This window comes from Camelus bactrianus, chromosome 5, assembly GCF_048773025.1.
Source record: "Camelus bactrianus isolate YW-2024 breed Bactrian camel chromosome 5, ASM4877302v1, whole genome shotgun sequence".
NCBI classification, from domain to species: Eukaryota; Metazoa; Chordata; class Mammalia; order Artiodactyla; family Camelidae; genus Camelus; species Camelus bactrianus.
This window is the reverse complement of record NC_133543.1, coordinates 9,866,072-9,892,055: the sequence shown is the minus strand read 5'-3', so window position 1 is coordinate 9,892,055 and position 25,984 is coordinate 9,866,072. Positions and strand designations below refer to the sequence as shown.

At 41.7% G+C, this 25,984-nt stretch overlaps 1 protein-coding gene across 7 annotated transcripts in view; it reads left to right on the top strand.

Moving 5' to 3' along the window:
- Window positions 1-25,984, top strand: part of HERC2 (HECT and RLD domain containing E3 ubiquitin protein ligase 2) — a 176,406-nt gene that overhangs the window by 63,073 nt on the left and 87,349 nt on the right. For 6 of the 7 annotated variants that reach the window (XM_074363390.1, XM_074363392.1, XM_074363389.1 and 3 more), the window contains exons 18-35: window positions 1,669-1,897; window positions 2,024-2,148; window positions 5,815-5,993; window positions 8,546-8,730; window positions 10,929-11,084; window positions 11,764-11,949; window positions 15,759-15,929; window positions 16,320-16,423; window positions 17,552-17,702; window positions 19,803-20,017; window positions 20,296-20,428; window positions 20,527-20,654; window positions 20,742-20,937; window positions 23,071-23,204; window positions 23,809-23,982; window positions 24,063-24,199; window positions 24,319-24,470; window positions 25,138-25,329. In XM_074363390.1, the coding sequence (XP_074219491.1) occupies window positions 1,669-1,897; window positions 2,024-2,148; window positions 5,815-5,993; window positions 8,546-8,730; window positions 10,929-11,084; window positions 11,764-11,949; window positions 15,759-15,929; window positions 16,320-16,423; window positions 17,552-17,702; window positions 19,803-20,017; window positions 20,296-20,428; window positions 20,527-20,654; window positions 20,742-20,937; window positions 23,071-23,204; window positions 23,809-23,982; window positions 24,063-24,199; window positions 24,319-24,470; window positions 25,138-25,329 (2,947 nt within the window). The remainder of the gene's footprint in view (window positions 1-1,668; window positions 1,898-2,023; window positions 2,149-5,814; window positions 5,994-8,545; window positions 8,731-10,928; window positions 11,085-11,763; window positions 11,950-15,758; window positions 15,930-16,319; window positions 16,424-17,551; window positions 17,703-19,802; window positions 20,018-20,295; window positions 20,429-20,526; window positions 20,655-20,741; window positions 20,938-23,070; window positions 23,205-23,808; window positions 23,983-24,062; window positions 24,200-24,318; window positions 24,471-25,137; window positions 25,330-25,984) is intronic. The other variant, XM_074363393.1, reaches the window with a different exon arrangement.

Here is a 25,984-nt window from a genome sequence, read left to right as displayed (position 1 = left end):
AAATATCACAACTTACTTGGTATTTTAAAATCTCTTTATCTTTTTTACTGCTCATTTTTTTTATTCTTTCTGTTCTGCCTTCTGGGTGGATGACTCAGTGCTCTCCTCAATTCACAAATCCTTCCTTTAGCTAAATGTTCCATGTTTTTGAATTGTCCATTTAACACACTTCTGTGATCACTGCTTCACACATACTGACTCATCAGATCCCTGGACCAGCCCTCTGGGGGCGGAGCTTCCATCATACTGCACAGATGAGGGCACAGAGTTTAGAAACATCACCCAGGTCGGGTGCCAAGTACCCAGGGTTTAGGGCTGGAACTTGGGGCCCAGGCTCTTCACACCTCTGCCTTGAGGTTTTTATTCCTGTAGTTGTTTTTTTTCATTGTCAGAATTTATGTTTTTGGTGTTTTCCAAGGCTTTCATTTTGCTCATTATAGTCTTATCTTTTGGGTTTTTTCCTTGATCTCTAAGAACGTTTACTTATTTTGTGGGTTCATTCCAAGTTTTTTTATTGCGGACATCTTTTGGGGCATGTGTTTTGCCTCTTAATCTGTCTGGACCTCTTCCACGTGGTGACCTAGTGTGGCTTGTTCTGACCATGAGGCCACTTTCAGGAGAAGGTTTGTGGAATATCCTTTTGCTCTTGACTGTGGAGATGTCCTTAGAGGGCAGTTTATATTTGTGTCCCTGAGGTTCCATGAGTACCTTGGCCTCTAGATGAGTTTTATTGTTCAGTTCTTTTTCTTTTTTTAACTTTAAAAAAATTTTAGTTTATTGAGTTATAGTCAGTTTACAATGTTGTGTCAATTTCCAGTGTACAATTTTTCAGGTACACATGAACATAACACATATTCATTGTTGCATTCTTCTTCACCGTGATATTGTTCAGCTCTTGACTTGTGATATCCATACCTGGATGATTGGTATACTTTTTTTTTTTTAACTGGAGGTACTGGGGAGTGACCCAGGACCTTGCACTCCACCACCCCACCCCCCTAGGTGGTATAAATTTGATTTCACACCTGCTCACAAGGCAGGCCGGGTCTCTGATTTCCTGTGGGGTCTCTTTGTGCCCAGAGCCTTGTGTGGGCAGTGGTGTTGGCCTCAGGCCTGGTGGCTGACAGGCAGGTGGCCTCCCCGCCTTCTGCAGGACGCTCAGGTTCAGTGGGCTGTCTTGGCATTTTGTGTCCCAAAAGGCTTTCATCTGCTCTCAGAGCCCAGAACCCCTGGGCTCCCGCTGTGTGGGTGAGCTCTGGTCTGGCCTTTGAGGCATTTCCTTGTGTACCCTCAGCCTGGCTATATAATTTTAAAGCAGCTCTTTGGTTACATTGTAGTCACTGTTTCTGTGTTTGGTGCAGATGGTTGGGGGGCGGGTGGAGGTTGCTGTTTCCACGTGGTTTAACGTCTTTGTTGATCTTGGAGCTTTTCCATGTGTGTACTTATTGTTGGGTTTACAAAATCCCTCTTACAAAATACCTTACCATGGATTCTTAATTACTGTGGGTAAACATGTTTTAATCTAGTTAAAAATAATACATATTCTAGGAGTTCTTTTCCCTTATTATTTGAATAAAACTCAATTTGAGGTACTATTTCATCTTTAGTAAGATTTGCAAAGCACTGGTTTTTAGGGCTTCTAAGTGAAAACTGTTTTTCTCCTTTCAGTTGCATGCTGCCATTAGTCACCAGGTTGACCCGGAATTCCTTGGTTTAGGTCTGGGCAGCGTCCTCCTCAACAGCCTGAAGCAGACGGTGGTGGCCCTGGCCAGCAGTGCGGGTGTACTGGCCACTGTGCAGGCGGCTGCCCAGGCTGTGCTGCAGAGCGGCTGGTCGGTGCTGCTACCCACCGCCGAGGAGCGGGCCCGGGCGCTCTCTGCCCTGCTGCCCTGCGCAGGTGGGCTTGGGCTTGGAGCAGGGGCATGGTGGGCTGGGCTGGGCTGGAAAGGTGGGCACAGGAGGGGCTACCAGGGAGGGGAGGGGGCTTACCTCACATTGGCAAACATCACTTTCCGTTTTCCAGTATCTGGCAATGAAGTTAACATCAGTCCAGGGCGGCGATTCATGATCGATCTTCTCGTGGGCAGCCTGATGGCTGATGGAGGCTTAGAGTCTGCCTTAAATGCAGCCATCACTGCAGAAATCCAGGTACGTGAGCCGACGGAGGTGATCTTACCTGCCAGTGAGCTGAGATGGAGACACTGTGCGCTGTATTCGTACTCGTGAAGAAATAACAGCCTTTTGCCAGAATTATTAAAAACTGAAACACCAGCAAGACTTTTAGTAACATCCAAATATTCCTGTAATTAAAACTCTTTTATCTTAAATGGCTTCAAAAATATTGTTACTAATTTGAAAAAATGCACCCACTTCAACTGTCTGTTTAAATGAATTTGATAGATACCCTAAGCGTAATATGAGCTCTTTCGGGTCTCCCCAGAAAGTGCCTTTGTGCCCCCTTGCGTTTGAAACCAGGACACTGTCCTGCCTCCCTCAGTTGGTGTCAGTTTTGCCAGTTCCGAATGTCATGTAAATGCAATCATACAGTATATACTCGTTCATGTCAACTTTATTTTGCCTTGATAATGACTTTCAGATTCATCTATGTTGGGTGTATTGGTTCTGCGGCTGAGCAGTGTTCCACTGTATGGTTATAGCACTGCTGGTCTGTCCATTCTCCTGCTGATAGACATTTGATGATTTTGACTCCGTGAAATTGCTAATGATCATGCTGTGTATTTTGCATATGCAAGTTTTTCTATTGGGTAAATACTTTGAATTAGAACTTGCCGGATCCTAGGGTGAGCATGTGGTTACAGTTTCCCAAAGTGGTTGTGCCGTTTACATTGGAACCAGCCTTTGTGAGCGTTCCAGCCCTCGACCTCATCAACATTAGGCATCTTCTTAGCTTTAGCTACTCCGGGGCCAGGGTGGCGTGTTAGTTTGTATTTGCATGTGCTAATTGGCCACCATAGCTTCTTTTGTTACTCTGCGTGTTGTAATAGTTTTCGATTTAAAACCTTACACTGCTAAAATTAGATGGAGTGAGTATATTAGAAATATTTTTGAAAATATACTTTGATTAAATTGAAAAACAATCAGAGGAAATCATATACGTAATGATGTTGGTAGCAACAGTCATTCTTTGTGCACCTTGTTATTTTCAGGGACCTGTGCTGGGTACTTTACTTTTTTTCTCTTCTAACCTAGTCCACTGTGTCGAGTGGGAAAAGCTGTCTTAAAATTCCATTTTGTAGATGTGGACAGGAGCACCACAGATTTGCTGAGGTGTCCTGACTAGTGAGTGGCAGGTTTGCTGACTCCAAGCCTCTGCCATCTCCCTGTGCCCCACATGGCTCTGTGTGACAGCTCGCCTGATGGGGCAGTGACTGCAAACGGGCAGAGGCGGTCCACACGTGGGCCGGATGGTAACCTTGACATGACCCAAGCAGTATTTTTAGAACCTGTTAATTTAGTTAGCACTTATGTTTATTCTGTGCTTCCTGCTGGAGAGCGGGACTCGGGAGCGGGAGGAAGGCTATAGAGATATGTGATCCCTCTGATCATAATAAAGGTGCCTAAAAAATAGCCAAAAGGCCATTTACTTGAAACTGAACATGTTTGGAAGCTACAGAAAGGCATAAACACAACCCCTCATCATTTAGGAATAATCATTGTTAATATTTTTGGTGTACCGTCTTCCAGACTTTCAAAAGTGCAGATGTTTGCTAATGATACTGCCTGTGGTGCCAGAGCTGGTCCCAGTGACCTGCATCCTTTTCACCCATCAGGTTGCCGTGTCTTGTATGTTGAATATTCTACTGCTATGTCCATTTGTTCTGTTGCTTTGGGGAAGTCTGTCGTATGGAAAGGGAGCCACTTTTTAAAAAAAAATAATTTTCTATTGATCATTTAGGTTTTAGATATTTTTACTACCATAAATTTTAACTGTATTCATGTAGATTATAACTCATTGAGTATAAGAATGATTATTAGGAAAAAGTTCTAGAAATGAAATTGGGTCAAAAGCACACGCATTTTAAAACTGTGATCCGTGTTGCCTTTTTATCCTTTAGAGTGGGTGGCACAGTTCCAGTCCTGGAATCAGTCACGGTCTGCATGCCCATGCCCCTCAGGGTGGGGAGGGCTGTCTGTATTTAGACAGTTCTGACTTGTTGTTGAAGTATAGTCGGCTTACAGTGTTGTGTCAATTTCTGGTGTCCAGCACAATGCTTCAGTCATACATGAACATACATAGATTTGTTTTCATATTCTTTTCACCATAGGTTACTGTAAGATATTGAATATAGTTCCCAGTGCTATATACAGCATGAACTTGTTGTTTATCTATTTTATGCATAGTAGTTACTATCTGCAAATCTCCAACTCCCAATTTATCCCTTCCCACCCCCTTCTCCCTCTGGTAGCCATAAATTTGTTTTCTATCAAACTGTTCTGGCTTTTGCCATTAGGAAATAAAGCCCAGAAGGAAAGAACTTGTTTGCTTTTTCAGAGTAAATTTTATAACTAGAACAATACTTGGTAGGTCCTCAGGAATATTGATTGCATTGATTGGCAACAGATACCTCCTTTACATTTTTAAAAAAACAATAGCTTTATCAAGATATAATTCACCTACTATAAAGTTCTGTCTTTTAAAGTGTATGAGTTAGTGATTTCTTTATATAGTCACAAAGTCATGTAACCATCATCACCACTGTCTAATTTCAGAATGTTTTCATCACTCCTAAAAGAAACTCTGTGCCCTTTAACAGTCAATCCCCATTCCCACTCCTCCAAGCCACTGGCAACCACCAGTCTACTTTCTCCCTGTTCTGGACATTTCATATAAGTGGATTTGTACTGTATGTGGCCCTTTGTGTTTTCAAAGTTCGGCCAGGTTGTAGCATCCGTGTTGTACTTCATTTTGTTAAAATTCCTAAGCAATGTTCCATTGTATGGATATAGCACTTTTGTTATCCATTCATCAGCTGATGGACATGTGGGCTGGTCCCTCTTTTGTTATGAATAATGCAGCTGTGAACATTCAGGTACAGGTTTTTGTGTGGATGTATGTTTTTATTTCTTATGGGCATATGCCTAGGAGTGGAGTTGCCGAGTTTTATGGTGACTCTATGTTTAACATTTCGAGGAATGGCCAGACTGTTTTCTTAAGTGGCTGTACCATTTCACATTCCCAGTAGCATTGTGTGAGGGTTCCAGCTTCTCTGCATCCTTGCCAATGCTTGCTGCTGTTCATCTGTTTTTTAATGATAGCTGTCCTAGCAGACGTGGTTTCCTTGATGACTAGTGGTGTTTAGCATCTCTTCGTGTGCTTGTTAGCCATTTGCATGTCTTCTTTGATGATATATCTATTCAAGTTTTTTTTTGCTTGTTTTTAAATTGGGTTATTTTACCTTTCAGTTGTCAAGTTGTAAGAATTCTTTCTGTATTTTGGACGTCTTGTATCAGATACCTGGCTTAGGCATATATCCCCTTATTTTGAGGGTTATTGCTTCATGTTTACAAAACAGATAGACCCTGCCTAGGTGATCACAGCAGGGGTAAAGAGTTAAGGAACTTCACTGAAGGAGGCTGGAGACCATCAGCACTGGCCGCTTGGACACTGGGTTCGTAGGACAAATTGTTTAGAAACTGAGCAGTGTGATTTCTGACAGGTGGATGTGGGCCAGTGTCACCAGTGGTGGGAGTCAGAGCACAAGCAGGCTGTGGGATTAGGGCTCAGTGCAGGATTCACACCTGCTGCTGAGATAACTGGTAACCAGTTTCTGTTTTCTGTTTCACGAATTACAGGATATTGAAGCCAAAAAAGAAGCGCAGAAGGAAAAAGAAATTGATGAACAGGAAGCGAATGCCTCGACATTTCACAGAAGTAGGACTCCACTGGATAAAGATCTTATTAATACGGGGATCTATGAATCTTCTGGAAAACAGTGTTTGCCTCTGGTTCAACTCATACAACAGCTTCTTAGGTAAATAGCAGGAGGTACATTTTAATGGGAGGATGATTGGTTTTCATATTAAGGTAGATGTAATGCTGGGATCTTCTCAAAAATGTGTGTGGTTGTTGAGAAAATACTCTAAAAGTTACCTAGGGTAGGCTTTAGGGGAGAGAGCAGGCTCCTAAATACAGGTGAGAGCGGAGGTTAGCGTATGTGAGGTAGAACTGGAGGTTCTGAAGGTTTTCACACCAGAGAAAAGTGTGTGGTAAACAGAGAAGGATTCCTGCCCTCATTAGTAAGCATATAGATAGAAATGGAAATCACCATGGTAAGTTCATTTTGTTTTAAACTGGTCACGTCATTGCCTCATTCTGTAGATCATAGATATATATTTGTAAGACAGCTTTTACAAGTGGAAGTAAACAAAAGAATGGTGAGGGTTATTTTTGAAGGGACTGATCAGGAGGAGGTAAGCGTCCCAGTCAAGAGTGTAAACAGACGCCGACCTAGACAAGGGCTGAAGTGGTCAGACCTCGTCCACAAAGAGTGAAAATGCAAGGTGGTTTCCGAGAGGCATTTGTTAGACACTGAAAAATGATTGCTCCTTTGTGTAACACAGCTCTGCTGTTTGTGAACTTGGCTCCTGGTTTATTTTTCACACAGGGAGGAAAGAGAGCCCTGGAGGGTTGGCTCAGACACCCAAGTCCAGAGCAGTGGCGAGTAATATACTGGCATGGGGCAGCCTGCCCCCCACAACTGGGGACAGTAGAATCTACTGGGCACACAGTGAATTTTTAAAAGAGGAAGCTTTAGAGCTAGTTCCTTGCGTAGCTTTTTAGTACATGCTGATTTAAAAAGCCCTTTTTCCTATTTTTTCCCCTCTAATCTGATGATGATTGGGTTTTTTTGATTGATAATCACACATTCTGATCTTCAGTATAATGATTTGAAATAAAGTGAATTAATTCAGTGCAGTTGGTGGTAGTGAAGAGAGCTTGGGAATTGCTTCTAGACAATGTCAGTTGTGACCGTTTGTATAAAGCCGGCAGCTGAAACTCTGCCCAGTTTGGCAACTGGGAGTAGTAACAAGCAGTGTTCATGTTGCAGAGTTAATTAAGGATCAAGTGAAAAAATGGACATTGAGTGCTTTGGAATTGAAAGGTAAAAGTTCTAAAGCAAAAAAAGCATGTATTTCAAAGAAGTGCTTTCCTGAGGTCAGCTGCCCCTTCTTTCTCCAAGGAGGCAGTGTCCAGGCCCTCTGGCATCACTGGCAGAGAGAGAATGCTGGGTTCCCTGTCCTTGGTTCTGTAACAAGTTACTGTTCTCATGAGGGGCCAGCTCTCCTGCTCCTCTGCTTATTCTGTTCCCTGGGTGTGTAGAGACATCTGATCATCTTACCTGCCCGCACCTGGAAACCACTTGCCACGTTGGCCTGATGAACACTTGAAATGTGTCTAGTGTAGCTGAGACACTGAGTTTTTACTTCGAGTAGTTAAAATTCAGATTTGAAAACTGGGACCTAATTCAGCTATTAGAAAACTTACATGTTGGAAGAAGTTGGCCATATGAATTTACCTTTTCAGCTCTGCCTTTTTTATGAGTCTTGAGTGTACATCACGTTACTTTCAGTGAAAATTTAGTTGCCCAAATTGAGTTGTGCTATCTGTACGAAACGACAGTGGCTTTTGAAGACTGTGTATGGGAAGACTAATATAAACACTTAAGTACTTTTTAAATTGGTTTTATGTTGAAGTGATAATATTTTCACTACACTGGAGTAAATACAATATTAGTACTGATTTTTTCATGTTCTTTTCATCTTAATGTATGTGACTGGTCGAACATTTTAAATTACACAGGTGACTCCCTGGCAGCACTTTCCTGTTGGACAGCACTCTCTAGACCCGCCTCACACACTGTCTTCTGAACTTTCCTCTTTACTTTCGGTCCCTCTGGCCCACAGGGAGGAGCTGGCTCCAAAGCAGGTGTATAATGAAGATGTACTTCTTTGGAAAACACAAAACAAAAACTGAAATATGGAGGGACACAGCACCTTAAACACTTTTGGAAAATAGAGAACACGTCCGCAGCTTTCTGACTAACAGGATGCTATGATCCAGGCGCTTTTCATAGTGTAGATAATGTGCCCCATCCTTTGGTCAGCTTTACCATTTACTCCTTACCTTAAGGGTTTGTGGCTGAAGGAGACTCAGTGTGTTGACTTAGCTGATGCAGTTGTTGAAAAATAGTCTAAAGATGTAAGAGATTTTGGAGACATTTCGTGTACTCTATTCATTGGGAAATCAGGTTGGAGAAACTGCAGCTCTTAGAAGCACATTTGTAGAGCAGAGGGTATCCTCCTGTCTTTTGTGTCTTCTGAGCTCCACTGCTTAGTTTTGGCTGAGGTGTGCTCATTGCAGGCACACCTGGCACACGTTTGGAGAGGGAAGCCAGCTGTAGGTCACCTGGGTGTATGAGCTTTATTTCTGATTTGAGTTTATGTTGTGATTTTTAAATACCCTCCCCCTTTTTTTAAACAGACATAACTTGTTTAACTTTGCATTCCTCTCTCCCCTGCATAGAAACATTGCTTCTCAGACAGTCGCCAGATTGAAAGATGTTGCCCGTCGGATATCCTCATGTCTAGACTTTGAGCAGCACAGTCGTGAAAGGTCTGCGTCACTGGATTTGCTGCTGCGTTTTCAGCGCTTACTTATCAGTAAACTTTATCCGGGAGGAAGTGTTGGTCAGACTTCAGATATTTCTAGTAAGTTACTTAAGTTTTCTTTTTTCTTTCTTTTTTTGGGGAGGGGCTAGCGTAATTAGGTTTATTTATTTGATGGCGGTCCTGGGGATTGAACCCAGGACCATGTGCATGCTAAGCATGCCTTCTACCACTGAGCTATATAGCCTCCCCTCTCGTGAGTTACTTAAAATGTTAAAGTGTCTTGTGTGTATTTCTGGCTTTTTCATTTAGGCTTTTTGACATGCCTGTTCTGCATGGCCCAGATGTGTAGTTCTTAACACTGTTAGATGCACCAATTTTGGGAGACTTCATTTTGCATCCACTTTTTTTTGGACAAACGTTCCTGTATTAGATGCATTAATATTTTTTATTTTATTGTGTTAACATTTAAATTCTTTATTTTTTTATGGGGGGATAATTAGGTTTACTTACTTTTTTCATTTAATGGAGGTACTGGGGATTGAACCCATGACCTCATGCATGCTAAGCATGCACTCTACCTCTGAGCTACACCCTCCCCCCAGCATTTAAATTCTTTAACCATCACAGACAGCAACTTGTATGTTCAAGTTGGTCTTATAGAAGATTTATCAAACTTATTCCAGATGTTAGTTAGGGACTGTTGGAGGTGGACATAATGTGATAATGAAATAGTGACAGACTATTTGTATGTCACCCTGGGAAGCTAGCTGAGTGTAGCAGGAGGAAGGCATCACCGCTGGAGGAAGGCATCACCTCTGGAGGAAGACTGAGTGAATCTCAGATACAGCCCTGGTTTATTAGCTGCTGGACACAGGGCTGAGTCTTCTGGGGGCTGTAGGCAGCTCACCTGTGGAGCTGGGATGATACCTGATGGTGCCTGCGGGGATTCACATAGGATGATGTGCAAGTGCTCAGTTCTGGGTGTGAAGGGGAGGGTACTTCCCACAAGCCCTGAAGGTGGTGGCTGGCTCTCTCTGTCAGGGATGGAGAGGTCTGCTGCTCTTAGTATTTTTGTAGCTGGTCTATTCTAAAACAACTTAGTTACTTCCTGAAAATAGTTAGGTACTTGTAGCTGATGGAAAATTTCAGGTTGAAATAGGTAAACTTACAGTCTAAAAGAGAGGACCATCTCAGAGCCGTAAAGTCACAAGGACTAAACAGCTATTAAGAGCCATGTAGGGGGAAAAGTTGTAGATTTTATGAGACTGAAAAATGCCTAACTTTGTTCACTGGAAGTAATTTACAGGCATTAAGACATGGACTTAGAAAACATTTGTATGTGGCTATAAGGTATTAAAACTTTTTTTTATTGAGGTATGGTCAGTTTACAATGTTGTGTCCATTTCTGGTGTACAGCAGAATTCTTCAGTCATGCATGAATATACATATATTCATTTTCATATTCTTTTTCACTGTAAGCTACTACAAGTTACTGAATATATTTCCCTGCTATATATTGCTATACAGTAGAAACTTGTTTATCTATTTTAAATATACCAGTCAGTATCTGCAAATCTTGAACTCCTAGTTTATCGCTTCCCACCCCCTGCCCCCCTGGCAACCACAAGTCTGTATTCTACCTCTGTGAGTCTATTTCTGTTTTATGTATGTTCATTTGTCTTTTTTTTTCCCCTAAGATTCCACATATGAATGATATCATACGGTATTTTTCTTTCTCTTTCTGGCTTACTTCACTTAGAATGACATTTTCCAGGGACATCCATGTTGCTGCAAATGGCATTCTTTTGTCATTTTTATGGCTGAGTAATATTCCATTGTATAAATATACCACAACTTCTTTATCCAGTCATCTATTGGTGGACATTTGTGTTGTTTCCATGTCTTGGCTATTGTAAATAGTGCTGCTATGAACATTGGGGTGCAGGTGTCTTTTTGAATTAGGGTTCCCTCTGGATATATGCCCAGGAGTGGGATTACTGGGTCATATGGTAGGTCTGTTAAAACTCTTAAGTTATGACTTCAGTGTGGTATTGTTACCCAAAGTTTTTAGGTGCTATGTAGTGCTGTGTATGAAAATCAACATAACCAAATTCACTGTTTCTCAAATTATGTAATATAGAAGGAGTCAAAGACCAAGTAAGGGTTAATAGCTTCTGTTCGAGGAAATTGTCATGGGCAAAAGATGTATAGATGAAAGCAGAACAGCAGAACAGTTAAGTCTGTCTACAAAGTAATTTCAACAGTGAGAATGAAATTGTCTCAACTCTTTCCTCAAGGTCCTGAACTAATGGGGGTCGGTTCCTTGCTGAAGAAGTACACAGCCCTTTTGTGCACACACATCGGCGATATACTGCCCGTGGCAGCCAGCATTGCTTCCACCAGCTGGCGGCACTTCGCAGAGGTGGCCTGCATTGTGGAAGGGGACTTCACGGGTACCTATCTTGTTTCCTGCCTGTGGACATGTATTTACTCTTAGAGGTTGATGTGATGTAAAATTTATCATCTCCTGATAAAACTGCATGCCTTTACTCCATGCATTGTCTAGTCCTGTTGCCCTTCCTCCTTCGGTTTAGTTACTGACAGTTCTGTAGTTAAGCAGCCTAGTATGGGAGTCATATCAGTGTAAATACAGTTAATGATTTAGAGTCATACCACCATTATTAACCCTTGAATAGTGAGGTTAATGGTAATATTTTATTTCAGCAGCATAAGAATTATTTGCAGCTTTTAGGACCTTAATAAACCCCCAATGTTTTTTCAAGTTAATTCTGTGACAGTAGAATATTATTATTGAGTGCTTTTATCTGATAAATGTAGTTGAAAATGGTTTTCTGAATTGAAGACTAGCTAATACTTTTGTATTGAAACACAGTGTTTTTGAAAAGTATTCTTGTAACTCAAGTGGTTCTGTTTGATACCTATATTTGTTTCCTTCAAAATGAAAGATAAAATAACCCTGTAGAAATACCAAAGGACAAGCATTTCTTATTTTGTGATTGATCAGAATTTAAATGTAGCACAAGCTTATAAAGTGGTTCTATAGAATAGACACTTTTGTTTGAGTCTTAAAATGTTTTTTGTTTTGTTTTGTTTTTTTCTTTTTAAATGTAGGTATTCTCCTTCCAGAACTAGTAGTTTCTATAGTGCTTCTGCTAAGTAAAAATGCTGGTCTCATGCAGGAGGCTGGAGCGGTCCCTCTGCTTGGTGGCCTGTTGGAACACCTGGATCGGTTCAACCACCTGGCACCAGGAAAGGAAAGGGACGACCACGAAGAGCTGGCCTGGCCCGGCATCATGGGTATGGCATCTTAAAGGACTTTCACTGAGGAAAACTTTGTCCTAGTCTAACTTCTTCTTGCCTTTCCATTTGTAAGAATATTTGGCAAAAGAAGACCAGTTACTTGCCATTTTTCACTGATGGCCGTGTAAGTGGAAACTGAAGATAATCCAAATCAGAAGAGATTTGGGTTATATTTAAGGAAATTTTTTCTTTTAGTAATACTGGTTGTTACATCCCAAATTGGATTATTTTAGAAAGTTCTGGAAAACTTTCTTGAGAGGTGTCTCCCAGAAGGTACTGTGGAGGTGGTTAGATATGGTCCACCTCTGGAGGCAGACAGTGGTGTGGGAGGACTTTGTGAACTCACTGGCGTTTGTCACAGTAATGAGCTATGGAATCCCCACAGTCAGCTGAGCACTTCCCACCCGCATTGCCAGTAGTGCTTACCAAATGGGAATGAACCTTGTCTTCTCAAAGTTCTGAACTTTGAATCTAAGTAACCATGCTCTGTATGTGTGGTTATGACTTCTTTGGCTCACAGAATTAATTGAAGTTGTGGTTCAACTCTCATTTTGTAGGAAAGCTCTAGCAAGGTGGACTTCTTCTTTTACCATTTTTTATGACATAGGAGCTTAAAACAAGAAGTGGCAGTTGTCCTGAGGAAAATAACCTTAAGATATTGAGCATAGTTTTTTTTAAAAATCTTTTAGTACAGCTAATATTTTCAGCATCATTCATCTACTTCTGAGAACTTAAATGATCATTTGTTACTTTGGTCTGTACACTATATATATGTTTGAGGGCATATAACTCGATCAGCAGTTCAGATGTACTCACTGTAAAACGTTTTTCGTTGTGAAGTGTAACACATTTGCAGAAGTACTGAAAGCTACTCTGTGACCCATCACAGGGGAAACCGTTCAAGCAGAGTCCTCCCGAACACCGTCTCTTGTGTCCCTGCAAGGTTCCCTTCTCCAGGCTTGTGTGTTTGCCATGCTTCTCGGATAGTCACGTGCCCCACGACAACTTCATCATCCTAAACCGTCTCATGTCTGTTTCCTGGTGGTCTGTAGGGCATGCTTCCCTACAGAAGGCCAGGTTTGCACAGTGACGGCACTGGTCTCCATCTCCACAGACAGGTCTCACTGTTCCACCTTCAAGGCCAAGAGGTCACATGCCATTATTTTTCACTTTTTGTCCCTTTGGGTTCAAGGGCTGTCTTGGTCTCCCGTCTGGAGTGCCAGCTTTGTCTCAGTCAGGTGGCTCCCGTTGCCTGCATCTGTTTCCACCTTTTGGCTGTTGTGACAACTGCTGCTGTGAACATGGCTGTGTAGATAGCTGAGTCCCAGCTTGCACTTCTTTTGGGTACATAGCCAAAAGTGGGATTGCTGGGTCAGGTGATAATCCCATGCTTAATTTCTTAGGGAATTGCCAAACTGTTCTTCACAGCAGGTGTGCCATTTTATATTCCTGTAGGCAAGGCACAAGGAAGGGTTTTAATTTCTCCATCTGCTTGGCAACACTCGTTTTTTTTGTTTCTGTTTTTGTAATAGCTGTCCTGTTAGGATGAAGTGGTGTTATACTGTAGTTTTGATTTGATTTTTCCCTAGTGGTTAGTGATGCTGTGCATCTCCATATGTGCTTATTGGGCATTTGCATATCCTTGAAGAAAAGTCTTTTTAAGTCTTTTTCCTATTTTTGAATTAGGTTTTTTGTTGTTATTGTTGAGTTGTAGGAGATTATTATGTATTCTGGATATATATAATATGCAAATATTTTTTTCCCCTTCTGTGGGTTGCCTTGTCACTCTGTTGATAGTGTCCTTTGATGTTTATTTTTGACAAAGTCCAACCCATCTGTTTTCCTTATTTTTGCCTGTGCTTTTGTTGTATTGTCCAAGAAATGATTGCCAAATCCAATGTCATGAAGCTTTCTCCCATGTTTTCTTCTAGGAGTTTTATGCTGCATAGTTTTAGCTCTTACCTTTAGGTCTTTGATCTATTTTGAGTGAATTTTTGTATATGGTGAAAGGTAAGGGTCCAACTTGATTCATCTACAATTGAATATTCAGTTTTCCCAGCACCATTTGTTGGAAAGACTGTCTTTTCTCTATTGAATGTTCTTGGCACTCTTATCAAAAATCATGTGATAAATATTTTGAGGATGTTTCTGAGCTTTCTGTTCTATTCTGTTGCTCTAAATGTCTGTCATTCTGCTGGTCCCATTCTGTTATTTATTTTTTCTTTTCTTTTTTTGGGTTTAATCGGATATTTTTTAAACTCTTTGAGATAAGATGCTTGTTAGTATACTTATATTTTTGTAGTATGTTTATTGTGAAAAATTTCTAACAAACATAAAAGTAGAGAGAATAATACAATGAACGTGGATTAACAAGTATTCACATTCTCCAAGTGCTCCCACATTTTTCTCTCTGATTGATTGAATTATTTTGAAGCATATTTCTGTCTTTAAAACATCTTAGCACACTTTACCTATTAATGATAAGAACTCTTTTGGGGGAATCAAGCCACAATATCATTATCCTGTCTAAGATTATCAGTGATTTCTTAAACTAACAGATAGTTCATGTTCAATTTTCCATGATAATCTAAAAATTCATTTTTATTAGTCGTTACTTTGAATCAGGTTCTAAACAAGTTCTGCATGTTGTAGTTGGGTGATTAATGCTTCTAGTCTCGTTTTCTCCCCTAACAACATCTCTCTAGGCTGTCCTCTCCCTTTCTTTGGTTGTCCTGTTTATTTTTCAAAGAAGTAGGACGTTTATTTTGGAGAATTTCACATTTTTTGAACTTGGTTAATTGCATTCTCTTCTTCTAGTCTTAACGTCTTGTGTTAGTTACATTTTCTCTAAACTGCTGATTATATGTATAGGCTTGACGAGACTTGGGTTCACTTTTGGTGGGTCAGAGTGTGTCCAGGGTCGTGCTGGGTGCTTTCTGTTTCATCATCTCAGAGGCCTGTGATGCTGGTGATCCCACCTTCAGCTCTGTTCAGATGGACCGCAGAGTTCATGTATAGTGTAGCCTCTGTACAGTCCCCCAGCCACCTTGCCCTCAGCTGTTGGGTAGCACAAGGTACAGTTTGCACAGGAGGGATATGATCCTAGCTTGCTTCGTACCCCCACCCCTACTTCAACCATTTTTCATAATGTTGAGTTTGTGTCTTACTACTTCCAAAGCTGATTAATGAGGTTTTCTTTTTTTGAGTATCCTAAGAAACTCATTGCACTTTATTGATTTTTATATTTATTAACTTTTTTTTAGCTTTTTTCCCTAATACGTACATTTTAAAGTATATGCCCTCAAACATACACTGAGCTTTGTGTCACAAGTGTTTATATGTAGTGTTTTCAGTATTATTCATTTCATTGGATTTTCTAATTTCCATAGTCATTTTTCTCTGGGAATTTGGGGTGACTTATAAATATATTTCATGATTTTCAAATATGTAGAGATTTTTATTTTATATTTTTTGTTACCTATTTCTAATTTAACTACATTGTAGTCAGCGTACATGTTCTATAACTTAACTTTGAAATTTTTGAGGTTTGCTGTAATGCTTGGTATACGGCCAGACTCATTGTTCATGCTGCTTGTGTGGTGTTTTTGTTTTTGTTTTTGTTTTTAAATCATTCAGTACCCTTGCTGATTGCTCGTTTGTGGTGTTAGTTACAGTAAGAGGCATGTTAATTTCCCATTGTGATCGTGGATTTGTCTGTTTCCCCCCGTAGTTCTTTCACATGATTTGTTCTAGTCATTTTATCTATTGATCTATTGATTCATTGATTTTGATTTCTCTATACACAGAGTCATTTTTTACAGGTCAAAACTGTAGAAATAATGAGGAAGTGACACTTATACGCAAAGCTGATTTGGAGAACCACAATAAAGATGGAGGCTTCTGGACTGTGATCGATGGGAAAGTGTATGACATAAAGGACTTCCAGACCCAGTCATTGACAGGAAATAGTATTCTTGGTAAGGCCTCGCTTTTTACTTAATGGTTAGAAGTTGTAGCATGTGTCATTTCAAGCACAGCATTTGGCTTTTAAATGAGCAGTACAGCACTGCTCCAGCCCACATACCTTTTAATCTGTCTGTGACCTTGGTGTCTGTCCCATCACACCAAATTCAGGCACATTTGAAGAATTTCTCACCATTGTGCATTTCTTGTTCCAACACTGATTGGAACTCGTCCCAAGTTCTGAGTTGGCCCAGGGATCCCTGGGAGAGGGGGAGAGATTGTTTTAGTTTGGTAACCCTCACTTTGAAGTTAATTTGACTAGTCTGTTTCCTACTTACCATTTCTACAATTAATGAGTAGGGAAATGTACTGAAGTCATGTCGCTTCTGTCTCTTTTGTTTCAGCTCAGTTTGTAGGGGAAGACCCAGTGGTAGCTTTGGAAGCTGCCCTGCAGTTTGAAGACACACGGGAGTCAATGCATGCCTTCTGTGTTGGCCAGTATCTGGAGGTGAGGCCATGTGCAGTGAGCACCAAGGTGGCCATCAGTGGAGACCCTCTCTGGAAATTTGTGATAAATGGTTTTCACCCTGAACTGTTGTTAGCTGGGCCTTTGCAGGAGAGTCATTAAGTGATAAATAGGAAGATATTTTAGAGGTTTTTCCAAAAGTCAGTTTACATTTATCGTGCTAAGATTTATGATGTGCTGGCCTTGAAATTTTTATTTTTAAATTGGAGGTACTAGGGATTGAACCTAAGACTTTGTGCATGCTAAGTATGTGCTTTACCACTGAGCTACCCACCCCCTGAAAAATTATTTAAAAATTTTTAATTTGTAAGAGATGTAGACTGTTTCCCACTCACACACACACACACACTGAGGTTAACCTTTTGTCTTTATGATTTTATTGCAATCTTGTGTAGAAATTTGGAAGAGCTTACCATCTTGGGATGTTTATTGTGGGGGAACAACTTGAGATGTTTATTGTGTAATTTTCTAGAATAGCAATATGTCCTTCCTACATATTCATGAGCATTGGGATTTATATATTGGTGTTGGCTTTCCAGATACGAATACAGAGGTAATAAAACTTAAGAAATTCCACAAAGGTCAGGCTTAAAGCATTTTATGAAGAGAGGAATTTGCCAGTCGCATTAGACAATTTATAAGTAAAATTTAAGATTATTTTCATTTGAACTCTGTTTTCTAACTGGGCTTACTCTTTGTTTGAATACATTTATTTCTTCCACATGTGTGGTCACAGTGTGCTGACTCACAGCAGTACTTGTCATCTCATACTTTTTGTTTCTTTTTGGTTTCTTATACCTGTAACAATTGAGTGTATTTTCTGTAGCATTGTATACAATTACTCTGGAAATTTCTGTTTAATTCCTAAGGAATTTTCTAGCTAGGTCATTTATCCATGCTTTGGATTTTCTGCCAATAGACCTGTGCCTTCACTGACTACTTTGCAGGGTGTGTGTGGTTCATATATTTTGTTATTTTGGTGGCAGCCTGAGCTGTTACAGGATATAGTCTTTATTGTGGCAGAATGTCTTGTTTAGGATAAACACCATTGTTTTATATTTTTAATTAGCCCTGTTTTCTCATACTGATGATGAAATTTATGTTCCCCAGCCTGACCAAGAAGTCGTTACCATACCAGATTTGGGAAGTCTGTCCTCACCTCTGATAGACACTGAACGGAACCTGGGCCTGCTCCTTGGGCTGCATGCGTCCTATTTAGCTATGAGCACGCCGCTGTCTCCTGTGGAGGTCGAGTGCGCCAGTAAGGAAAATTCTGTTCCCTGCTGAAAGATGGGCAGGTTATATCAGCTGAGCCACAAGTGCCATTAAGAGCAGAAGAGGAAGAATCAAAACAGTTGTTGATGAGGGAAAACAAGGACAGAGAGACGACACTGGTCAGTTAGAAGCAGCTGGGAGCGGCTCGTGCTCGTGCCTGTGGCAGCAGAGGGAGCTGACGGGCGCGCAGACAGGCCGGTCCTGCGCGTGGTCTCACTTTCACGTCCTGTAACAGATGGGCTCGTCTCCCTGCGTGCCCAGAAATCCACGTGACGTGGCTCGGCTGTTCTTCTTGGCAACAGTGGTCTATTTGCGGGATTGTGTTTTTACCAGACTCAAATCAAATACATTGGGGGACGGCAGCCTTTGTAATCACCTAGAGTATTAAAATTTCTCTGTATTACATAAGATAGGTTTAAATATTTCTTTACATATTTGTACATCTCTCCGTTTGTCGTCCCGCTGACCATCCCACAAGCATCTGTGGACTAATTACTCGTGTGGCTTATGGTGTCTGGCACTCAGGATGTAGTAGGCACAGAATTAGACACACCCCTGCCCTCAAGTGATCCTTGGGTGGTGATGAGCCAGACATGAAGCAGGTCAGGCTGCACGGTGGTAGAGGATAAAATGCAGATGTTCATAAGTGTTTTGGGAGGTAGGGCAGGGGTGGTGGAGAGAAAGCCTTGATGGAGGTGGAGCCACCCTGAGACTGGAGTCCCAGTAGACTGGGTGTGTGAGGACACTACTGAGAAAGCCAGTTTCACGCTGCTCGTGTCCCTGTGTGGAGGGTCAGGGGGTAGGTCTAGTGGGCAGTGGTGGCCGTGGTGCTGGTCAGCCAGCCTTCCAAAGCGAACCCTTGGTGTGTGTGCGGGGTGCCCCGCTCCTGCAGAGTCTCTGCGAGGGTGGGCTGTCCTCTTCTTCCAAGGACCTGTAGACTCTCAGCTTGCAGGTAGGCTTCCTCGTCAGCAAGAGCCTGGGAAGTGTCAGAGCAGAGGGGAGCGGAAGATGCTGTGGGCCCCCGCATGTGGGGGTCTGTCCCCTCTGGGACAGATAGAGCCACTAGAGATAGAGGGAGTCCTAAATGGAGAGAGCCAGGGAGCGTCTGATCACATTTGTGTTTTAGAGGAATTAACGTGGCACTTTGGAGAATGCACGTGGGTGCTCTAAAATCTAAATTGCCAGTGAAAGCACATTGAGTGCATCCCAGATTTGATAGCTTGGGTTTTGGAGGAATATTCTGATAGCCCAAATTATTGGGAAAAAAATCTCTAGTTACATACAAACTGATGCTTTGTTTTTTGGTGACTCCACTCCAGTTATCACCGCAGTGATGATGAGTATCCGCACGTGCCCTGATGGGTGGTGTGTTCTCGTGGAGCCTGGCCTGTTCCTCACACAGGCCTCCTCTGTGGTCTGTTGGGCGTCAGGTCTCCAAGTACCCAGCCCTGATTTAAGATCCTGTGTAGTATGTTGAGTAGTTCTCATTATTCTTCCTTGATTAATGCTCTAGGGGATGTGGCTTCCCTGAGCATGTTTTTCTTCCTAGAACCCTTCACACGTGCTGCTCCTCACCCTGGATGCTCAGTGTGTTTGTCTTCACCCAGATCGCAGCAAGTTCCTTACCGTCCCTCCCAATAGTGGGGAGCTTGCTGCTGCAGACTCATACTTCCTGTAGTTCTTTGCAGCATGTGGTTTTCCCATCTGAGATTGAGTGATCACTCGTGTGAATGGGGCCTCAGTGCTATTCTCCCTGTTAGAAGGCAAAGTCCCCGTCTTCAAGTGGTACCTGTGGATCCAGGCAGCTCCATGCTTGAGCAGGTATCCAGTAAATGTTGGACTGCAACTATTATACTGGGTTCTGATACCGTACTTAAGATTGAATAACCAGAAAATGTCACCTTTTTTCACACTCATAGAGGAATTATAAGCAAGTCATTAGATGCGGCTTTCATATGAATGATGCTGAATTTCACCTCCTAAATCAAGCACTTAGTTCTTTATCTTTTTTGTGTGTGTTTATATTTATTTCTGAATGGTGCACTCAGGTTTCTTATTGTGTAATGTTTGCATATGCACTTTGCAGAGTGGCTTCAGTCTTCCATCTTCTCCGGGGGCCTGCAGACCAGCCAAATCCACTACAGCTACAACGAGGAGAAAGACGAAGACCACTGTAGCTCTCCCGGCGGCACCCCTGCCAGCAAATCCCGGCTCTGCTCCCACAGACGGGCCCTGGGCGACCACTCCCAGGCCTTCCTGCAAGCAATTGCCGACAATAACATTCAGGATCACAATGTGAAGGTGGGCGAGGCCTTCCCACACTCAGGGTCCCTCAGTTTACCTTCGGACTTTGGTGTGTGAACATCTTCATGCTCTTTGGTTAGCTTAGCACGGACTTTGTTTACATATTATTTAGAGGGCTGGTTTTGAGGTGAGAGGCTGGTTCAGTTCAATATGCCAGGGAGGTTTCAGAAGGATCACAGATCGCAGGTGCATCAGAAGCTGTGGCACCTGCTTTGGAATTCCTGGCAATGTTGCGAGGGTGGCTCTGAAGTCACCTCCAGCTGTTTCTGTTGCAGGACTTTCTGTGTCAGATAGAAAGGTACTGTCGGCAGTGCCACTTGACCACACCGATCACCTTTCCCCCCGAGCATCCCGTGGAGGAGGTCGGCCGCTTGCTGTTATGTTGCCTCTTAAAGCATGAAGATTTAGGTATGAAGCCCACTGTTTTAGCTGTACTATAGATCTTTCAGTTGACGTGTAATGCACGTTCGTTCCTACCCTCCCTTTCTTCTCAATGTCTTTTACAGGTCACGTGGCATTATCTTTAGTTCACGCAGGCACGCTTGGCATTGAGCAAGGAAAGCACAGAGCATTGCCTAAGTCAGTAGTGGATGTGTGTAGAGTTGTCTACCAAGCAAAGTGCTCGCTCATTAAGGTAAGTAGGTTGGGATCCTCCCTGTTCTGTGCCTTGTGGCCGGCTGGTAGGGTTATTTGTTAAGGTTTTTTGTATTTAACTTTGTAGACACATCAAGAACAGGGCCGTTCTTACAAGGAAGTGTGTGCCCCAGTCATTGAACGTTTGAGGTTCCTCTTCAATGAACTGAGACCTGCAGTTTGTAATGACCTCTCTATCATGTCCAAATTTAAACTGTTAAGTTCTTTGCCCCGTTGGAGGAGGATAGCTCAGAAGATAATTCGAGAACGAAGGAAGAAGAGAGGTAAGAAGGGAAAAAGCAGGAAGATGCTGTCAGCCTGTGTCCCCACGTGGCTGGCTGTGGTTTGAGTGAAGCTGTTGGCTGCTGCTCACCTCACGTGGCATTTTCAGAACCACCACAGTGCTTGTTACTGTGTATTTATGGTCAAGTGTACAAATCCTGCTTATTTTTCCAAGACAATCAGGTAATGATGCAGCTTTGGGATTGAGTGTGTTATGATTTAGTAACTGATACATTGATCCTGAATATATTATAAACTTTATTAAATTGATGGGAGAAAGGAAGTGTTCTTTTAAATCACTTGTCCTGGTAATAAGATATGTGGAAATGTTTGATTGTTCAATTAATCTTAACCATTCTTGTGAAGAAATGTTTTTCTTGGGAAATGCTGAGTATCCTGATACATGGAAGATAGTTGTAAAAGAAATCAGAGGAGTTACTACCATCTTCAGACAGCAGCTCTGTAGGGATATGGAGAAGAATGTTTTGTATTAATCAAAATTTGAGTGAAAATACATAAAATACTTTGTAATTTGATCACTTGTGATTTTAAACAAGTCTACAGAAATTTCTGATTATATTCTTATGAATTATTCCCAGGTCAGCTTATTCAGCAATATTAATTACTGAGGTTTTAATGGACATTACAAACAATAATGTCAAGAAAGACTAACTTGTTTTGGAAGCCACCCTGAATTGGTTGTTTCTGGGCAAACCGTTAAACCGCAGCTTATCTGAATCCTGGAGATGCTCTGGCTCAGGAAATGTGGCAAGAACACCTCCAAGATCCCTTTAGCCCAGGCAGCCGTGAAACCCGGGAGATGGGCATCGCAGCTGGAGGGAGGACGGTCCCCTTCCCAGCTGGCCACAGCCTCCCTGGACTCTGAGCTCACATCGTCACCTAAAAGCTTCTTGTTGTGGGTTTATATATTTAATTGTAACGTGTAAATAATTACTATTTATTACTGGTGCTGTGTTAAATATGATGACTTGGTAGGGCTCCACAAGATTCAGAAGAGCTGTTACACTCATGGTCACCATTTATTACAGTGAAAGGGTACAGAGTAAAATTAGCAAAAGGAAAGGCGCATGGAGGGAATTCCAGTGGAGACCAGGCCTGGGCTTCCAGTGTTCCCTCCAGTGAGTCACACAGAATCATGCTTGGTTTTCTCAGCAGTGACATGTAACATGTGAGGAGGGTTGCTCACCTGAGCCCTGGTGTCCAGGGTGGTTGTTGGGGGTCAGTCATGTGGCCATGCATGGCCAGCATGATTGCTCTCAGCTACCCAGGCTCTTCCCAGAGCAGAAAGAGCCAGTCACTATAAGTCACACTGTTAGCATGAACTGCCTGGTCACACTGGCCAGTGTGATCCTGCACCCCAGGCACAGAGAAACACTCTTCTCAGGCAGGGCATGCCAGGGGCTCGGAGCTCAGTTCTCCAGAGCTGGCCAAGGGCAGTGCTGATGGGATATCATCATGTCATATCACTTCACAAATTTAATAGAAATTTCCCTAATTAAAAAGGCTAACATAGCAAAAACCATCCAGTTGACTCACTGGCACACTGGTGACAGAACCACTGCACTAGTCTGGGGGGGACAAGCTGAGGTCTGGGGACAAATGCCACCTGCCACTTGCTATGTCCTGCCCATGAGCTTAGACTGGGCTTTGCATTTTTTAATTATTAACAAAAATCAAAAGAGGAATAATTGTTTGACACATGAACATTGTATAAAGTTTAAATTGCAGCAGCCATAAATAAAGTGAGCTACTTTTCATGCAGCAGACCAAACGGCGTGCAAAGACTAAAATATTCACTGTCTGGCCCTTTGTGAAAAGGTTTGCCGACCCCTGGGCTCCCCCTTTAGGGCTTCTTAGGGCTTCTCCCCCTCATAGCACTGTCACTGTCTTTCAGTCCCTGACATGGAGTGGCAGAGTGGTATCACTGGATGTCACTGGGGAATAATTACGATAGTTTTTTACTTTTGTAGTTTGAGCATTTGACAATAATATTTATGTTTCTTGAAGTAAAATATTCATATCCTTTACCTTCATGCATATTTAAATGTTTCTTATTTTAAATTATATTTAATGATTTTTTTTTTTTTTACAACGAATGATGTTTTTAAACATAGTTCCTAAGAAGCCAGAATCTACCGATGATGAAGAAAAAATTGGAAATGGAGAGAGTGATTTAGAAGAAGCTTGCATTTTGCCTCACAGTCCTATAAATGTGGACAAAAGACCCATTGCAATTAAATCACCCAAGGTGAAGTTACGTATTGTGATTCTAAGACTGAATAGAAACACAACACATTGAAAAGGAATCCACGTGTATTGTCCCTTTGTTCTTGAACATCTGCAGAGAGTATGGTGGGTCATTAGAAGCAGGAGTGACTGCTGCAGTGACGCTTAATGATGCTTAATGCACTTGACTTACGCTGCCCTGGTCGACCCATAGCCATAGAAGTGTTTCCTTCTACTGTTAGTAGTACATTGTGTCATTACTTGTTCACCATTCATTCATTCATTTATTCACTCATTCATTGAATGTATTTTTAGCTTCAGAAACTGTCTTTGTCCCTGAAACTATTAAAATGGATGATAATTTAACTGTAAGCCAGGTTAGCCTGTTCCAATATAAAAGTATATATATGTATTAGCCTGTTTTATGTAAGTATAGAGATCATAAATTCACTTATAAGCCTATTTATGACATAGTTATTTTTACCATAAATTAGTTATTAAATTTAAAATATTTTACCGGTTTAAACCTACTGGCATGCATTTATCTTTCACTTGAGTAATTGTTTTAGAGCAGACGTTAATGTAAATAGGGTTAACTAATGGTGACGGTGGTTTTCCTCTGTCAGGATAAGTGGCAGCCACTGCTGAGTACTGTCACCGGTGTTCACAAATACAAATGGTTGAAGCAGAACGTTCAGGGTCTGTATCCGCAGTCCGCACTCCTCAGCACAATCGCTGAATTTGCCCTCAAAGAAGAGCCAGTGGATGTGGAAAAAATGCGAAAGTGCCTACTAAAGCAGGTAAATTTGCTAAGAACATTCTTCCCTGCATTGGATAATACGTACCACACCTAATGGTGGCATGCATTGATGTTTTGCAGTTGGAGAGAGCAGAGGTTCGCCTGGAAGGGATAGATACAATTTTAAAACTGGCAGCCAAAAATTTCTTACTTCCATCTGTGCAATATGCTATGTTCTGTGGATGGCAAAGACTTATTCCTGAGGGGATTGATATAGGGTAAAACTTTATAACATTTTTTTCTTGATTAAAGGGAGCTGTGGCAACAAAGCATTGTTCTATTTTAAGTTGAAAATCTGGCAGTATTCTAAGTAAAATTCTTCATCTTTATTTGAAAGGGAACCCCTTACTGATTGTTTAAAGGATGTTGATTTGATCCCACCTTTTAATCGGATGCTGCTTGAAGTAACTTTTGGCAAGCTGTATGCTTGGGCTGTTCAGAATATTCGAAATGTTTTGATGGATGCAAATGCCAAATTTAAAGAGCTTGGTGAGTTAAAAATCTGATGGTTAAAAGGCTATATTAAAATTGCTTTTGGAGCAATGTCTGCGATCACATCATCATTGTTCATAGTTTGGCTCTTAATTATATGTTCTGGAAACTTGCAAGTGCTGATTTTTGCTTTGAAGACTTTAACAACTTTGGATATTAGAATGATCATCTAAACTGCTTTAAGCTTTTTCAAATTCTAAACAAAACCTTCCAAAATTTGGCAGAAGATGCAATCTTGTAGTACCCTAATACAAAGCATTTACATTTTAACATTTTTGTCTGTATTACTTACACCATATATCCTAAAACGTGTATCCTGTATTAATACTTAATTTCCTGGACAGTTGGAGCATCTACAGAGAAGTGGTAGGATTGGTTTTGTGGAAGAGAAGTGAAATTTATCTCTTATATTGGACATGAAATGAGTAAGGCACCAGGGCTGTTTGGAGGAGCAGTGTGAGTTTTGTAGGCAGATGGAGACAGATGTATGTTGGAGTGATGGTGGTACAATTATCACAAAGCACTGCAGAGCGGCCCGATGTCCACACTCTATGGAAATCCACTGAAAAAGACAGAATTTTTTAAAAATTGCTAATACTTTCTGCATCATGTATGTTCTTATATCCACGCATAAGAAATTTATGTAGGTACCAATGCTTTTTAGGTATCCAGCCTGTCCCCCTGCAAACCATTACCCATGAGAACCCATCAGGACCAAGCCTGGGAACCACCCCGCAAGCTCGCTTTCTCCTGGTGATGCTCAGCATGCTCACCCTGCGGCACGGCGCCCACAACCTGAGCCTCCTGCTGAACTCCGGCATGCTCGCCCTCACTCAGACCGCGCTCCGGCTCATCGGTGGGTTGGCAATCCCTAAGTCCTTCTTGGAAACGCTAAGGTTTTGCCTCAATGTCTTTCTTTTTTTTTAATAAACTTTTAAAAAATTGTGGTAAAACACAAATAACATGAATTTACCATTTTAGCCACTTGAAGTTTATAGTTTGTTGTCAGTAAGCACATCCACAGCCTGGTGCAAGCATTACTGCTGTCTGGTTTTGTTACTTTCTCATCACCTGAGATGCAAACCCTTATCCGTCTAGCAGTGACTCCTGAGTTCCCACTCCCCCAGCTGTTGGCAACAACAAACCTGCTTTGTGTCTCTGTGGACTTGCCTGTTCTGTCCGTATCGATGAAATCGTAAGGTTTTAGCCTTTTGTATCATACTGGCTTACTTCATTTAGCGTGTATCAGTATTTCATTTCTTTTGATGGCTAAAAAATATTTTATTGTATGAATATACTACATCTTATTTATCCATTCATCCACTGATGGACATTTGGCTTTTATCTGCCTCTTGGCCATGGTGGGTAGTGTTGCTAGGAACACTTATGTACAAGTTTTTGCTTGCACACCTGTGTCCAGTTCTTTCATTACATACCTAAGCCTGGAGTTGCAGGCTCACGTGGTGATGTGTTCGGCTTGCTGAGGAACAGCCAGACTGTGCCACAGCCCT